This window comes from Ciconia boyciana, chromosome 8, assembly GCF_034638445.1.
Source record: "Ciconia boyciana chromosome 8, ASM3463844v1, whole genome shotgun sequence".
In the NCBI taxonomy this organism is placed as follows: Eukaryota; Metazoa; Chordata; class Aves; order Ciconiiformes; family Ciconiidae; genus Ciconia; species Ciconia boyciana.
The window spans coordinates 40259395-40276815 of NC_132941.1; the positions used below are offsets into that span (position 1 = coordinate 40259395).

Here is a 17421-nt window from a genome sequence, read left to right on the forward strand (position 1 = left end):
CATGGGAAATGTTTTATCATTTGAGTTCTGGTCTGTAAACTCTTCTCTTCTTTTTTTCTTTTTTTTTTTCTTTTCTTTTTTCTTCCTGTCTGTCTTCCTGTCTGTCTGTCTTCCCCTCCCATGGCTATGACACTTTTTGAGTGGTCACTTACAATGAAAACATTATACCTGTTGGGTTTTTTATTCATGTAGACCTTCCTCTTTTTTTTTTTACTACATCTTTGTCCTTCATTCCACCATCTGTTCTTAAGAAATCAGGTTTCAGTTAACATGGTTATCAAATTGAGTCTAGAAGTAAATTTGTCAATTTATAATTTGTTTAGAAGAACAGTTCTACCAGACTAATACTTTTCAGGCTTTTCAAAACTGGTCTTTTATCAGGAAAACAAAATCAAGTGAGCACGAACTCCCGTGATTGAAAAATTAACTACTGGTGATTTTCCTGGCTGTGAAGTTATATTAGCTTAACTTCAGTGGCTTGGGAAAAATATAATTTAAACAAATATATAGTTTTGTGAGCATTTGTCCAAAGCCAGTGCTAGTCAAAAGAAATTTTTTGCTGCGTTCTCTTGTGAATGGCCTTATGCTATAGCAATATGCATCCTGTTATAAAGTTATCTCGCCTTTTTCATTCCAATGTATGAACATTTTTTAACATTATTTTCAAGAGAAGAGTTGTACTTGTATCAGAAAAAATTCTTTGCTAGTTTAATATGTGTTATTATATTTCTTTTCTGAACTGGATGACTATTTTGCTTAGCATAGGATATCAGGAGCCAAAACACAGATGATTATGGAAGACTGGGACTTTCTTCAACTGCAGTGTGCCCTGTACATTAACAGTGAGCTCTCAGGAATTCCTCTCAACATGGCACCTAAAAAATGGACCAGAGGTTTTGTTCAGAGACTTAAGGGAAAGCAAGGTTTGTCTAGAAAGTTGTTTTTAATTATTTTTTTTTTAATTAAGCCACAAATATTTGCTATTCCAAAGTATCTCTCTGCTACTATTGTGTTGTGCTTTAGTGATGTACCTTGAAGGATTTTCTAATGTCCTGTCTTAACAGATAACATTTTGAAAACAACTTTTATATAAGAGTTTTCAATTGCTTATTTTGTTAGGTCGGTTTAGAGGCAATCTGTCTGGAAAGCGAGTGGATTTCTCTGGCAGAACAGTAATTTCACCTGATCCTAACTTAAGAATAGATGAAGTAGCAGTGCCTATTCATGTTGCTAAAATACTAACCTTTCCTGAAAAGGTAAGTAGTGTAGAAGCAAAATCTATTCTATGGGGGTTTTTTTTGTTTTGTTTTTGTTTGGTTTTTTTTTAAACCAGACATCAGTGTTGTCCTTCTTTATAACCTTACTATAAAAGGGAGTGAATGTGTTGCTTTTATGTTCAAAATGTCATTCCGTGACGCTTTGCCAGTTCTGTTGCTGCTGGTAAATGAAGGTTGTACTATCAGATATATGCAAGTACTGTGAAGGCGTATGGTGTAAGGAGTGACATATCAAGAGAGAAGAGTTTTGCTTGATATTTTTTTAACTCATACATACCTTCATATGTTTGTTAGTGTATCTGTCTAAGGAGTGGTTGGGTATTTTTATTTCTGAATTTATTTGCCAGATTTTTAATTTAATTTCACTCTGATGTTCTGCTCTAAGATTGGCTTACATTTTCCTCCTCTATTCTCTCCTGCCTGTTCCCTCAGCAGCTGGAAGCTGGAGGGGCGGGGGGGGGTTGTCTGTTGAGCCTAAAATTTGAAAACGCAAAAGCCACCACCAAAAACAAGAGGTACTGAAAGGTGTTTCATTTGTTTCTGATTGAAGTCTTTATGCAACAGGTGAATAAAGCAAATATTACTTTTATGAGGAAACTTGTCCGTAATGGTCCTGATGTTCATCCTGGAGCCAACTTCATACAGCAAAGGCACACACAGATGAAAAGGTATCATGCTTACCTGTAATGATTCACTTTTATCTCCCCATCAACTTGTTCTTACTGCTGTGTGAAAACAGTTATACCTACAGGGATTAAAATTTATTTTTAGAATCTTTCATAAAGGGCAGTAACAAAAAAAATTGTCATTATCTCCTCAGGTTTAATGTAAAATTTCTTTTTAGATAATCTGTTGGATTTAAACTTAAATGTACATACTAATGATCATGAACTGCAATTAGATTTTTTTTTTTTTTTTTTTTAAATGACTGAGTCTCTCTTATTTGGAATAGAGGGTGTAGTACAGAGATAAATGAAAACAGGCAGTTTTGGGCACATTGTACTGGCTGTTTTCATGGGAGAGCTAATCTCCAGTCAGTTTATGGGTAGTAAGAAGTGGCAGTATATGAGTGAAACTGCCTATACTCCCTGATACAATTAAAGCAAATTCTTTGTTTTTGTAAATAGATTTTTTTCTTACTTTTTTTTTACTAATAACTATAGCTTTGTTAACTAATGTCACAAATACGTTCATTATTTAAAATAGCAGCAGGGCTGATGTTTAATGATGCAATCCACACCAGTTTTTTCTTCTAGTTATTGTAATACAAATACTCCAACATTTAATGGAAGAACTTGCATTATAAACACAGAATTTATTTTCAGTTGTCTTTACACTTTTCTGACTTTATTTCTTCTGACTCCATTGTTATGTGTTACTGTAAGGTTTTTGAAATACGGAAACCGAGAAAAGATGGCCCAGGAGCTGAAGTTTGGTGATATCGTGGAGCGACATCTTATAGATGGCGACATAGTCCTGTTCAATCGACAGCCCTCTCTTCATAAGCTGAGCATCATGGCTCACATTGTAAGTGCACACACAGCCTAACATACAGGTAGTGCATTGCTGAATATTAGGTGGTTTACCTTTGCTGGTGTTTCTCTCTTGCACACACAAAAATAAACAGCTGCTTCTGAAACATCGCGTGGGGATGAGCATGAATACAGTGCAGTTGTGCTTTTGCATGGGAGTTGATGTGTAACTGGGCAGTATGCTGTCTGGACAATTCTGTTAATAGCCATAACTGACCACGGTATTTGTTCTTGCGTAAGCATTTCATTTTTGTAGAGTTGATGTGATCTCTACAAAGCATGCTGTTTTCTGTGTTTTGTATAAATTCTTAATAGTGGAAGTTACTAGCTACATTTCTATAACATAACCCGAGTACAATTTCTGTCAGTTCCTCGTTGAGTTAAATCCTATAATCAGAAATTTTGACTCATGTCTGTAATAAAAAGAAAGGATAAAGCCTCCAAGGAAGTGCTTGGGCATGGCGTTTCACCTTTTAGCACACTTGACTGCATGTGCATCACTTTTTTTTTTTTTTTCTTTTTTTCCCCAGGCTAGAGTAAAACCTCATAGGACATTCAGATTTAATGAATGTGTCTGTACACCATACAATGCAGACTTTGATGGAGATGAGATGAACCTTCACCTTCCTCAGACGGAAGAAGCAAAAGCAGAAGCGCTTGTTTTAATGGGGGTATGTAGATAATGTTGGGGTTGGGATTTTGCTAGTGACAGATAGGCTGAGCACCATATTTCTTAACTTGCATGTGAAATATGAAATATTATGAGGATTCCTAGGTATGGATAATGTGCGACTGTGAAGCTGCCTGAAAACTCTGCAAAAAGGAGTTTTAGAAAAAATTAGGACTGTTACACAATGGTCGTCTAATAGACTTATATTTAGCATCTGTGGAAAATTCAGTGGTTTTAAGAAAGTAGATTAGTATGTTTCTGCCTGACTGTCCTTAGTGATTGCTACCAAAACACGGTGGCTCTGTTACCAAACAGATACATTGCTTTCTGGTCTGACAGCCCAGCAACTGCAGGCAGTCAGACCAACTGGAATTGAGGCAGCAGTGGTGTGCTTATACTGGAGAAGGCAGGAGACAGTAGGCTCTTAGGGCAGGTAAAAAAGGGAGAAGGGAGGGTAGGCAAAGAGGGATCTGATGATTGCAAGCATTGATCTGTGGTGTTGAAGTAGAGTCAGTAGCAACAATCTGAGGATTTTCCAGTACGTTGCTCCTTTAGGGTGACTGATTGCCACTCCTACTGCAGAAGTACCAACACAACTGTTGGCTGCAGTGTGTATTGGCTTGCTGAACTGATTTGGGAGCTTAAAAAGAAAACTACTCCCCACCCTCCCACCCCCACCAAAGTGTGTGATTCAGATTTGTGTGGGCCTGTGAACAGTTCAGGCAAAGCTATGCTACATAGGTGGGGGTGATTAACTGGAGCAGTAGTCTGAGTAAGGCATAAGAAAATAGGGCTAGTGGAAGTGGCTAGCTTGATTGACATATCAGTAGGGACCACAAAACTTGCAATATTTCACTAGCTCCTTGTAGTGAGCATACCCTCTTTTGTTCCTTCTCAGATTCTCAAAGCTAGCCTGTCTTCCCTTCCCTGCCCCATTTGAACAGTAACCTACCAAACACATCAATTTGATTGCAGCTTCTGCTTTGGAAACAGAATATGTAATTTCCAGTAACTATTCTCAAATTATTCCTTAACTGTCAGTAGATTTGCATGGACTATAGTGAACTGAAACTGGTTTATTTTTTCTAGCTTTTTGAAGACAGCTGTACTTTGATTTAGAATAAGCTTTTACCATTTTTGCTAAAGTAACTGTCTTAAATGGTAAGTTTCCTTCTGAATAACAAATGAAATATTGGTGTCTTCAAATGCGTAATTTTTTTGTTTCTTGTATCATACAGACTAAAGCAAACTTGGTAACGCCAAGAAATGGAGAACCTCTCATCGCTGCTATTCAGGACTTCCTCACAGGTGTGTATATAAGCTTATTTTAGAGCTGTGTGATTTAACAGTTGTTCCTTCAGAATCACTTCCCTCTTTTCCAGAATTTTTCTATATTAATTAAAAAATTTCCCCTTTCACAAGTCAAAGTGACATTAGGAAAGTAAGGCCATTGTTAGTCTGAAATATAGTGATGTCCTCAGAATCCCTTCTGATACTGTCTGCCTTTGTAGGTGCAATTATTATTACCTTTGTGTATGTTTTGCAGTGTTTCTCTAGCAGAAAAAATGAATGTTTGGGATCTTTGTATGCGTTAAGTAGACAGTGTAAACGGCTTATGATTATGGTAGAGGAGTTGAATTAATTAGTCAAAAACTAGTTTTAACCTACAGTAAGTACCTTCAAGTTTCCTTAATTCTTTGGGAAATGTCCAATGGATATAAGGAAGAAAGTGTACCAAAATTAATACCAAGGCCTTATTTTTACCTATGGGATAGAGTTTGAGAGGGAGAATAGATTATAGAAATGCACTCGTTTTAATTTTTAGAAATTTGAGTGTGGAGCAATTTAAAAAAAAATTCTGGAAAGGATTTACAACTGAAGCTGTCTAAACTATTGTAATTTTGCATAGTAAGTAGGTAACTAGTATTAGAATGAAATCATTGATACTGAATATGCAATAGCTTTTAAAGTTAATTTCATTTTAGTCTGTCACATTAATAATTTTTTACATTCTAGGTGCCTATCTTCTTACATTAAAAGATACCTTTTTTGATCGAGCCAAAGCCTGTCAAATTATTGCTTCTATCCTGGTTGGCAAGGATGAAAAGATTAAAGTTCGTCTTCCACCTCCAGCAATTCTGAAGGTGTGTCAAATTATTTTTTTAATGTTACTAAGACTTTCTCTGTTGTATGTTCTTGACCCATGGTGATGTTCTCAGCAGAGACAGTTCTTGTTTTCTCTGACGTTAGTTTTGTATGAGATTTTGTATTTGTGAAGTGTAAAGTGCAAGGATCAGATTTCAGGGTCAAAGCTATGCAGAAGCTGTTTGATGGTTCCTGATGCTGAAGAGAGTCAACCTTGGATGTTGCAGTCCAGATGCAGGGTTTCTTCAGGGTTCAGATATAGCTTTGCTGCTATCCTGCTACTGTGCTATAGACCTCTTGGCTATTGATGGTCAGTAGAAGATATGCTATTCTTAGTGACCCTCACTGTTACAGGCTGTGCAGACTAATATGGGGCTAAGTGGAGAAACTATGTTATTCCTTGGGTGCCCTCATGTTCTGAAATGCTCAACAGTTCTAGGTTTCACTATGCCAAATTTAGGAGATGGTAAACCCGGGAAATAGTATGCTTTCGTTGTTAATCTGGCAATGTGTTGGCGATTAAAGAGGATGAGTGCTATGTGATTGTTTTGTTTTGGTTTGGTTTTTGTTTGGGGGTTGGTTTTTTTGTTATTGCTGTTACATCATGTACACAAAATATTTATTATGAAGGGCAGAGTATTTGTGTATTTGTCACAAACTTTGAAGAGATCTGTATTATCATTTACTAGATTAGGGTCTCGTAAGCCTTCATTCACATACATTTAAGCGTGTCTGAATTTGATTAATTTTGTATTTGAGGCAAACAGTATTGTTTGAAGAGAGTTTGGTATATTTTCACATTTGTTAAATACTAAGTATTAGTATTTTTTTTGTACCCTTTATTTAATTTCCAAACAATAAGTGTAATATTAGGGAAATTCAGAAAGTGAAATTGAAATACCAATGAATAATACTAATTTAAAGCAAGGTCAGAGCATTTATGGGCAGTATCTAATGTGAATTTTATAAATTTATATGAACTTTTGCTGATAGCTAAGAGCAGTGATTCTTTGACTGCTTCTGTCACTCCAAATAAATAATTTTAGTGCTAGCTGTGACAGTTACTTACATTTAACTACAGCTGAGGGGAGTACATAATTATATGAATCTTTAATCTCCTAAAAATTTAAACCAAAGGCACTCTATAAAGAAGGAATTATAAATGTTGCAGACTCTTCGGGAAATGAAATGACAGCAGCATCTTTTTTTTTTTTTTTTTTGTTCCCTCTTCTAATCAGAAAGGGAAACATGAGAGTAAGGGAGCAATAGAGCATGTTTCTCTAAAAGCGTACACGTACCCTTATGTAAAGGATAACCATTCAGCAGTCAGCATTTTTATATCTAGAAAAGTGCATAATACTTCCCTATTCAAAGGATTGTTACTATGCACTTCTACAAGTATAGTTCAGTATAGAAAGGTTCTGTATAGAAAACAATTTTACAGTTAAATTCTTGCTTGCTGTTTTACTGTAGTTGTAGCATAAACTCTGTAATCCTAATTCTTGTCCTTTTGTTTCTCTAAGCCTGTAACACTCTGGACAGGAAAACAGGTTTTCAGCCTCATTCTCAAACCCAGTGATGATTGTCCTGTAAAAGCCAATCTACGAACCAAGGGCAAACAGTATTGTGGCAAAGGGGAAGACCTGTGTTACAATGATTCTTGTGAGTGACACTTCTAAAACTGTGTTTTGGAAGTCTTCAAAGAAATTGTAGCTATTGTTTTGTTGAATTTGTTGCTGTTGAGCTCACTGCAGAAGTTAAAGCAGTACTTCACATAAGTATTCTTGAAGTGAAAAATAAAATTATGCCGTTTTTCTTAAAAGTTGAAGTCATGCTGAACACCAAAGAAAAGACTTGAGTGTTTTCTTGTAATAAAATTTCTTCTGTATAATGGTAGGCTTGTTGTGATACTAACGCAGTATTTGAAGGTGAGAGAGAGATAAAAGCAAAGAAGCTTAGGAATTGGCTGTGCAGAGGGCAAATGGAAAAATTTAATATCTTAAGGGGAGTAAGTGATACAGGGATTAGAAGTCAAACAGTGAAAGGAGTTAGGATATATAGGGAAGATAGGAATCCCTAGGATATCAAACCATCTGTATCCTTCCAGTTAGGGAAGTCAGTGGCAGATAGAATGCAAAGCATCAGGGTTGAAGAGGCTATAGGAGATGAGCAATGCTTTGCGTGTTATTAATTTAATATTCATGAGGTAACAGCTGGAAATGAACTTGAGCAGGCAGGATTAGCTTGGCTCCTTGCTGCTCAGAAGTGTGAGTTAAGGAACTTAGGGAGTAACCATTGATTTACAGTAATCCTGTCATATAATGTTGATGTGAGAAAGAATTTACCAATTAGGACTCAAATCCACTCTACACCAGACTCTGAGAGATTTATTTGGAAGATAGAACCACTCTGTGGTTGTGAAGTTCATTATAAACATGGTGGCACAGGGTTTTTTCAGCCTCTAAGGAACGTGGGATGAAAGGCAACAAAGCAATCCTGTTCACAGGAGTGTGAACATAAGCCATCTTCTTTGCTCGGCAGTCTTTTCATTTTAGGAAGTATGGGAAGAATTTCCATTTTCTGACTTTGACAGTAGCAGATAGTGCGGAAAACTTTTGGATTTCATTGGTGGCTCTGTTCAGTTCTCTGAAACAACTTCATTTCTGAAGCAACACTAATTCTCTTCAGAAAGTTCTCTGCAAATTCTCCAAAGTCTCAAGAAATCCTGGTATCATATTTTGATTGTATATAATAAGTAATAGAGCAGTGAATTCTGGTTCAAGAAGATGATTACCTAAATTCACATTGAAAATATTGAGCATAGAGTATAGCATGCAAACATCTACAGTGTTCTACATAAAATGATTTAAATTGTATCCATCTACATATGCCAGTTCTTCTTCGAAAGATGCATAATGAAGTTGAGGATGAACATATATTGTACTGCTTTCATAGAAAATATGTCTAAAGTTCATGTACAGAAGATACTTTTTAATTGCTTAAAGGCTAAAGCTTATAAGGAAGATTTAGTGCCTGAAATGGAAGGTTCCTGATGAAGCAAAAGGAAGTCATCTAAAGGAGGAAGTGTGTATAGGCCTACAGGCAAGACAGATGTCTTTATGATATACTTGTAATTAAAGAGACATCTGAGTCCAGCATGTCTTTTAAATTTAAACTGTGCCTCCAGAGATGATTGAGTTGAACTGAATATCAGAATCTTTGAATAAGAGAACTGTAACTTCACTTCTGAAATTTTGTTGCTCTACTTTATAAATAAATAAATAAATTTGGTTTATTATGCATGATTGAGGACTTTATTTCTGGATAGATAAGATTGATTGAAGACTTTATTCTAATTAATGAAGCCAAGTTTATTTTTGGATTATTAACGAAAAGAATTATTCACAAAGTTTCTCACAAGTCTTAAATTGCATACAGTTGCCTTTCTAAGGGAGAAGGAAAAGAAATTTTAACTTGAGTTGGTAAGGTCAGGTTGTAGGCTGTTCCCCTTGCATACTTATGCACTTCTACAGATACATTAAATGTATGTCTTTGGGTTTTGTTCTTTTCATGAATAGAGCTTTTATTTTAAAACCTACTCCATAACTGATTGCTAGAGTTTAGGTAATGTTTTAGAAGAACGATGAATTCCTTTTGCATTTTTATTTCTAGATGTCACAATTCAAAACAGTGAGTTAATGAGTGGCAGTATGGACAAAGGAACCTTAGGTTCAGGATCCAAGAACAATATCTTCTACATCTTGCTGAGAGACTGGGGACAGGTAGAAGCTGCAGATGCCATGTCACGACTAGCCAGGCTTGCTCCTGTCTATCTTTGTAAGTAATGGGAGAAGTACATTTCCTTGTAAAATCATATCTTAAAGCAGAAATACAGAGCAGTCAAGCAAGATTTTTGCTTCAAATATGATGTACTATGTTTAAAAAAATAAGCTAGTTGTGAAGCTGACAGAAACAGTGAAACAACTGATTGTGCTTATGAAGTGCTTATGATGGTCACATGATGGGAGGAAAAAATAAAGTTCCCAGTGATAATATGTCCTGCTTTTAATTTGTTTTATCTAGATGAGATTGAGCTATCAGTATAATCTTCTTCTTTTCCTTTCTTTTTTTTTTTTTTTTAATAATAGCTAATCGTGGCTTTTCAATTGGAATTGGTGATGTAACTCCTGGGCAGGGCCTGCTAAAAGCTAAGTATGAGCTCCTGAATGCTGGATATAAGAAATGTGATGAGTACATTGAAGCTCTGAACACTGGCAAGCTACAGCAGCAGCCTGGTTGTACTGCAGAAGAGACACTAGAGGTAAAAATTTTACTTTAAATAACTATGTATTTAGAGTAGAGACTTCATGAATATATTCATGTAAATTGTGAAGTTCAAAGTTGTCTTCTGAAACCTAAAAATACGAGCAAATGGGGTCCCTAGGTACTCAACTTTAGCTGAGTCTATCTAGGCTTAACATTTAGATGCTTGTATGCATCTAAAAATGTTAGCTAAATACTAAACAACTGAAATCCTCCCTCCCTCCTGGCTGGATGTATTGGGGTGACATACAAGAGGATAAAATTACAAAGGTAATTGGAACAGGGTTAATTACATTTATCAATATTTGCTAAGTTAATAAAGAACAGTAGCAGCAAAGGACCTAATCCAAGAAGCAAAATGTTCCTTTAGTTACATTTCTGTTTATATGCAAGTGTTTTCTTGCCCCTTATTAGGGCAAAAATTAAGTGGACTTTGGTTATGCTGGTTTTTTTCTTTTTTCTGTAGAAATTTTGATGAAGAGCAATGAATGTTGCTCAAAAGCTTATATACAGGGACTTAATTAAGTCAGCTGAAGAACACTCTTTTCATTGTTGTTAATTGTTTTATACGATGTCTAGTTTTTACCTTTAAAAAAAAAGTAGAAAACAAAATACCAACAAAAATCTGACCAGAAAACCCCACCCTATGATGTAATACTGCCACAGTTGTCCAGTTTGAAGTGGCACTCTGGCTGAAAGAAGTGTCTTTGTGGTCTTTTCCTCTTTTCAGACACCTGTGTATGTCCTAGAATTTTTTTTTTTGATACATTTGTTATGTTCTTAGCAATTGGAAATATCACCCTTGTACTCTCTGAAAGCAGTCCAAAAATACTTTTTTTTTTTTTGTGGTAATCTTTCATGTAGCACAGTGAGACTCAGAGCTTAGTTCAACGCTCAGTTTAGCTTAAGCTTGTGCTGCTGACAAAAGAGGTTGTCATGTCCCTGGCTACCCCTGTCTTATGCCAACAAAGACTTTTTGTGCAGCAAACTGGAAAGCTGTGCAAGGTAAAAGTTAAACTTGTTTTACCCAAAGCAATGTCTAGGTTTCTTTCTTGTTATTGTATTTTGAATTCACTTTGACTACCGAAGGTATTGCTGGCAAGTGATACGGTACTGTTTGTGTTTTTAACAGAGTAACATTTTTAACAGTATTTTTAACGAATGTTGAATCTCTGAAATCTTGGATTTCAGGCCTTAATCCTTAAAGAACTCTCTGTTATCAGAGATCACGCTGGCAGTGCTTGTCTCAGAGAACTGGACAAGAGCAACAGTCCCCTTATCATGGCTCTCTGTGGTTCCAAAGGTAGGGATAGCTAAACTTTGGAAGTAGATTGCTTGCTCCATCAACATTCTCAAAATTACTTGTTCTGTCTTTAAAGCTTGTTTTATACTGTCAGTTGTTCAGGTATTAAATTCATGTCGTATAGATTTGAAGTGACTCTTCTCAGTAAGTACAGGTTGGGTACAGTTAATTAAAATCAAGCTGATGTGCTAGTTTTTGTGTCTTTAAATTTTTAGTACAAGTTGAAAAACATCCTATTGGAACTTTAGATGTTCATAAGACTTGAATTAGTTCATCAGTAAAAAGTTTTCAGTTGCATTTTTGACTTCAAGTATCTGTATCACATACAAAAATCAACTGGAAATTATACATTATGAATTGGAACTAATATTTCTGCCATCTTCACTGCTTTGTTTCTGCAGGACCACCTGTGTAGTAAATACTTGTTTTAAACTCAGATTCTCATCTGAACTTTCCTTTGTTTCCTATGAGAATTTGAAGAAATCACTTAATCCTTTCCCTATATTTATCTGTCTCTAATAAATTGTGGAAAGCCTCAGGGTGACATTTTGTATTGCTAAGGAAATACTGAAATGTAAGAAGAAGGATATATTAAGTGTATAATGGGGGGGCATTGTTTGTAAACATGTTCAGCAAATAAAACTTCTGAGTTAGTGACTTAATTCTCTGGGACTTAATTTGTTCTAGGAATCTTGGTAGACACTGAACCCTTCATGAAAAATATTGTTAAAATATGTTTATTGAAGAAATTGTGAAGTAAAATATGTAGGTTAGGATCATGGGTTGTATAAAACACAATCCATAATACAAAACAGGATAATATAAGGAGTGTAGTCAAATAGTAGTGGCATGAATGTCTATGACCCAAAGAAAAAAAATTTTAAAGGAGTTGTTAGCTGTATCATAGACTAACTTAGTTGTCAGTCTCTGCATAAATGCTGAAATGAACAGGACAAGTAACAGAAAAGCTTCTTTAACTGTTGCAATTCTAAGTGCATTTTTTAAGAATTATGAAGCTAAATAATAGCTCTTCATAGAAGAGAAGATAGCTCATCAGAGGAGCAATGATATTCCTCATTTGAGTGAGATTTTTTTTTTTTCCTTTCTTTTCAGGCTCCTTCATTAATATATCCCAGATGATTGCTTGTGTAGGTCAGCAGGCTATCAGTGGGTCCCGAGTTCCTGATGGATTTGAGAACAGATCCTTGCCTCACTTTGAGAAGCATTCTAAGGTAATTCTGTATGTTTGCAATACACTGTAAAGAAAAGTGAAACAAGTTGCCTTAAACCATTTTGAGAAGGATGCATGATAAGAAGTGTTGTCATGACATGGTGAAGGAAAAGGATCATATATGGTGAATGTAAAATGTTTTGAATGGGATTTGGGAGTTAACAGTAGTGTTGTGAATTGCCATAGGATGTCTAGTTAGCTTGAATTTTTACAGCTAAGCCTTGCTTAGACCTTTCTAATTTAGTAAAATTAAATTAAGTCTGATGATACATTTTTGTTGTAATAATAATTTGTTAAAGTTTTTCTCTTGCATTCTGTTTCACTGCACTAAGACTTTTCAGGACTACTGCTGGGTGTGTGTTGGTATCTTTAGACAGGTGAAACATGTCAGATAAACCATTCTGCAGTCTGTTGGGGTTTTTTTTTGTTTTCCACTAGGATAGATATCATGGGCTTCTCTGAACATTCTGTGTCTGAGCTCTGTTCTACATGAAGCAATAAGGAGTCTCATGCACTTGTTAATACAATTCAGTGAGATTCATTTTTTTTTAAACTGCTATCTGAAATCTAATGATCAGTAGAGAAGGTTCTAGGTACCAGCTATCAATCTTGTTAGTGTGTTAGTCAGATGGTAGCCATGACACTTGCATTTGTCACTAAATGTCCAAATTTCAACTTCTGAGTTCTGTAAGTAAAATCTTTTCTTTTCTGAATAAAGAAGGATAAATACTTCATGGATTAGATGAGAAGGTAAAAGTTAAATTTTAACTGTAGCTTTTTTACTGATTTAGAAAGCACTACCTGTTAAATAACAACAAAAAGTGATCTTCTAAGATGAACCTCTTTGTAGTCTATATATTGTTCTATGTGATCATGGAGGCCGTTTGGTGTGATTTGACTTAAAGGGATGCCTGCGTAGAGTTCATTGGCAAGAACTCTTCTCAGAGGTGAGAGCAAACCATTTGAAAGAATTAGTTACGTACGTACCTCCAGTCATATTTTTTTCTGGATTCCTTAGTCTTCAGTACTGCAAATACCTTTGCTATACTATTGCAAAATGAACGTTCTTACCGCCTTTTCAATTTTTGCAACTTTAAGGGAGGCCGAAGTGTTAGAAGTTGGTGTGGTGTTTGCAAGGAATGGCTAGAAACATGACAAGGCCTGCAGGAGGAGGAAGAAAGTCTATTAGATTAGTTTGGAAGAACTAGGCAAGGGTTTTGAAGCCTTTATTCAGATCTAAAATACAAACATTGAACTTCAAAGTTCAGTGCAGCTGAGATGATTGCTCTGTGTTTGTGTATGTATTGGCTAACTATCTGAAAGAATTTAGATGACATACAACATGTTTTTCTGTAACATGCATACAGAATGTATATTGCATTTTAACCATTTTTTCCCATTCTTCTTTGTAGCTCCCAGCAGCAAAAGGCTTTGTTGCTAATAGCTTCTATTCTGGGTTGACTCCCACTGAATTTTTTTTTCATACAATGGCTGGTCGAGAAGGTCTGGTTGACACAGCTGTAAAAACAGCTGAAACTGGATATATGCAGGTAACTGTCAGTGGAGTGGGATTTTTATCAGTCTTGCAAAAGGAGTGTGTGTCTTATGTGCATGTTGAAGTGAGTGGTGGGGGAGAAGCGCATCCGCTGTGTGTGTTTGTTTTGAGTGTAACAGAGTAATTTATACTGTGAAATACATGACTTTGCTCTATTCTCAGTAGATGTGAGGTTTGTAAACCAGACCTCAGGCAATGGTACAGTAATGTGCTTGTATTAAGTTGTTTCCTTTTGAATATGGGTGATAAAAGCCCTTGTTCTATGGAATTATTGAGGACTGCTTTCTACATAGTGTGTGTTCCTAAAACGCACGTGAATGATGGAAGTTTTGTCCATACGTTATAGCATAGATTTGAGTTGTGAGTGCTTTTTCAGATACGGTATTTCAACAGTGAGAAACAGAAAACACAAATGCTTGGTTTGGGTTATTTAAAAAAGGATTGTCTGGATGACAGAAATATGGCAAAAGTTCCCTTTCAGTATCTGTCCTCTTTAGGTAACAGGCAGCTTGGCCATGTAGACTTGGACTTAAGTAAGGTGTTACCTTAAGACTTACTTAAGACTTGGACTTAAGTAAGGTGTTACCTTAAGTAAGGTGTAAGGTGTTAGTGTCTTTGGCTATATGTCCTGTGAAAATAAATGTCCCTCCAACAAATCTTCTTGCTATTACGAGCAGTCTTAAGACTTCAGTGAAAATATTTAAGTAATATTTTAAGTATAGTCCTCTTCCCAGTGCAACAGGCAGTAGAAAAGTCAGGATAATTTGGGGCTGGGGACATGTGCGGAGATATGCAAGTAACTCTACAAAGACTAAAATCAGTTCCTTTTGGGGTGGTGACTAATTCGACCATTTGTCTCCTGAACTAACGGAATAATGTTTGCATGTGTGTAAGTATATACAAATGTATATAAATATAATAAGCAACCTGCAAAATATTTTTCCTCATCAACTTTCACCCTACGTCAATAAATTGTAGCACTTAGACTTTGGAATTTAAAAAAAAAAAAAAAAAAAAAAATTTATCTTACCTTTTTCCTCCTCAGTGAAAAAAAAATACCAATTTATATTCTTTAGTGAGCTAATTTGCTTTCATAGAACAATGAAGTCCATCTTTCAAGTAAAAATGTTTTTAACCACTAATGCTTCATAACATGCCTTCTTTTTGGGAGGTGGAGGAAGGAAGATGGTAGTAAAGGGATTTCCCAATACAAGGAATTAATGTAGGAGAAGTAGCTAACACTGGTAGAAAAATAGCACCTACTGGCTTTGACAAATGTGCTCTTTGTTTTTTGTCAGTGAAAATAATCGTTGACTGCTTACATAGGCAAAAAGTGTTGTATCCCTTGAGAAATAAACGTGATTGGAAGAATATGTATGTTCTGTCAAAAAACCCCAAATTCCTCAGACTATAATAGGTTCTTGCCAGCTTAGCATTAGGTTTCCTATATGATGGAATTTGTAAATGTGGAGAATTGTGTTGTTGCTTTAAATTTTGTTATTGTTGGCTTTCACATTTTGGGGAATGTACAGTAAAGCCCTGGGGAATGTACAGTAAAGTCCTAGGGATAATGTATGACTTAAAATAGGTTTTCATGCCTGCTAATCACTGTGTCAGATTTATTTCCTGAGTTCAGTTTCTATACTTTTTGTAATCCCAATCAATAGCTATTTTTAAAAAGATCCCATTTACTTTCCTTGCACTTCCCCCCGCCCCCCCTTCAGAGGCGGCTGGTAAAATCACTTGAAGATCTTTGCTCACAGTATGATTTGACAGTCAGAAGTTCTACTGGTGACATTATACAGTTTATTTATGGAGGAGATGGCTTGGATCCTGCAGCCATGGAAGGGAAGGATGAACCACTGGAATTCAAGCGAGTTCTAGACAATATCCGGGTAAGGATTACTGAAATCTTTGTTGGAAGTGCGAAAATACTATTAAGCATGTAGGAGGAAGTAGTAAATTATGGGGAGAATTGTTTCAGTTGAAGTATTTATTTTTAAGTTGCCTTTTTGAGTGGTCCTGGTCAGTCTTTCAGTATGTGTATACTGAGTTATAGATTTTTTATTTTTTTTTTGACATTAGAACAGAGCAACTAGGACCAAACTGTGTATAAGCTGTGAAAAACAGAATTTTCTTCTGTGCTTAAACATATTTCTAGGGCCTAATATCCAGCTCACTAGATAAATTGCTACTGGCTTAGTTGAGTACTAGATTGGACTTGTATTACACAAAGTAATTCCTTATTAAATCAAGACATGCATGTTCTTTGTGTTGAACTGCCTCTTAAGTCAGAGGCCTGCTGTGTTGTTGAATAACTCTGGATGTATTGTGATATTTGAAGAACGGTATTGTTTGGTTTTGCTTTTGTGGTTTGTCTGTTGGTTGTTCTCCCAGCCCCCCCACCCCCCAACAAAGACAAAATCCTTTTGCTGAAATGACTGTTCAGAGTTCTGTAATGTGAGTGTAATAAATTGATAGAATTAGAAATGTGTGTGTGTTTATACCTCCAGATTTACATAAGTAAGCGGAAGTGTATGTGGAACATCTCTTCACAATAGTCTGGTATTACATAGTTAAAAAAAAAAAAAAAACAAACCACCAAACAACAACAAAACAACCAAAACTAAAGAATGCTGTTAATCAATTGTATGTATATTCTGTGTCTTTACAATGTGCATATGTTTTATATGAAGAAGTAATTTTTTTTCCTCTTAAGGCTGTATATCCGTGCCGAAGTGAACCAGCCCTTAGTAAAAATGACCTGGTGTTAACATCTGAGTCCATCATGAAGAAGAATGAATTTCTTTGCTGCCGAGACAGTTTTCTTCAGGTAATTATCTCATTTCGTTATCGCACTGTGACTAACTTTTCCTTATAAATCAAGGACATTAAATAAAATGATCTTACCAATCTATATGAGCAATGGCTGAACTTTATGCATTAGTAGCAGGAGTAGTAGTTTGTTCAGTAATATATTTCTGTACATTTAGGGGGGAGGGAGGTAGGACTAGTAATTTTAATTCTTATTATGGTAGTTGTTCACGTTCACCACAGGGACATTAGAAATGAGAGAAAAATCTAGTGATTTTTGAGTAGAAAGTGCTGCTGATCTGAGATACCTTGCTGGAATTTCTCTCCATAGCAAGATGGTACAGTAATTATGTGCTTCCCCTGGGACGTGAGAAATTAAATAATACTTATTGACTCTATGTAAGAAACCACTAGGACTGAGTCTCATACTCAGTTATTATCCATATGTTTTGATATTATCAACTTTCTGAATAACTGTTTGTACTCATTTGCTTGTTTTCCTGTGATAGAAACACCAGCTATACACTTACACCTATTTACCTTGCTTTTACCTTGCTTTCTTATGATACTA

At 35.7% G+C, this 17421-nt stretch overlaps 1 protein-coding gene across 1 annotated transcript in view; it reads left to right on the forward strand.

The window, feature by feature from the left end:
* POLR3A (RNA polymerase III subunit A) overlaps window positions 1-17421 on the forward strand; it is a 39952-nt gene that overhangs the window by 5455 nt on the left and 17076 nt on the right. The window contains exons 7-21 of the mRNA XM_072869458.1: window positions 761-923; window positions 1120-1256; window positions 1842-1945; window positions 2663-2804; window positions 3340-3480; window positions 4718-4787; window positions 5496-5623; window positions 7148-7286; window positions 9297-9461; window positions 9773-9945; window positions 11139-11250; window positions 12364-12482; window positions 13894-14031; window positions 15761-15931; window positions 16756-16869. Coding sequence (XP_072725559.1) covers window positions 761-923; window positions 1120-1256; window positions 1842-1945; window positions 2663-2804; window positions 3340-3480; window positions 4718-4787; window positions 5496-5623; window positions 7148-7286; window positions 9297-9461; window positions 9773-9945; window positions 11139-11250; window positions 12364-12482; window positions 13894-14031; window positions 15761-15931; window positions 16756-16869 — 2016 coding nt within the window. The remainder of the gene's footprint in view (window positions 1-760; window positions 924-1119; window positions 1257-1841; window positions 1946-2662; window positions 2805-3339; window positions 3481-4717; window positions 4788-5495; window positions 5624-7147; window positions 7287-9296; window positions 9462-9772; window positions 9946-11138; window positions 11251-12363; window positions 12483-13893; window positions 14032-15760; window positions 15932-16755; window positions 16870-17421) is intronic.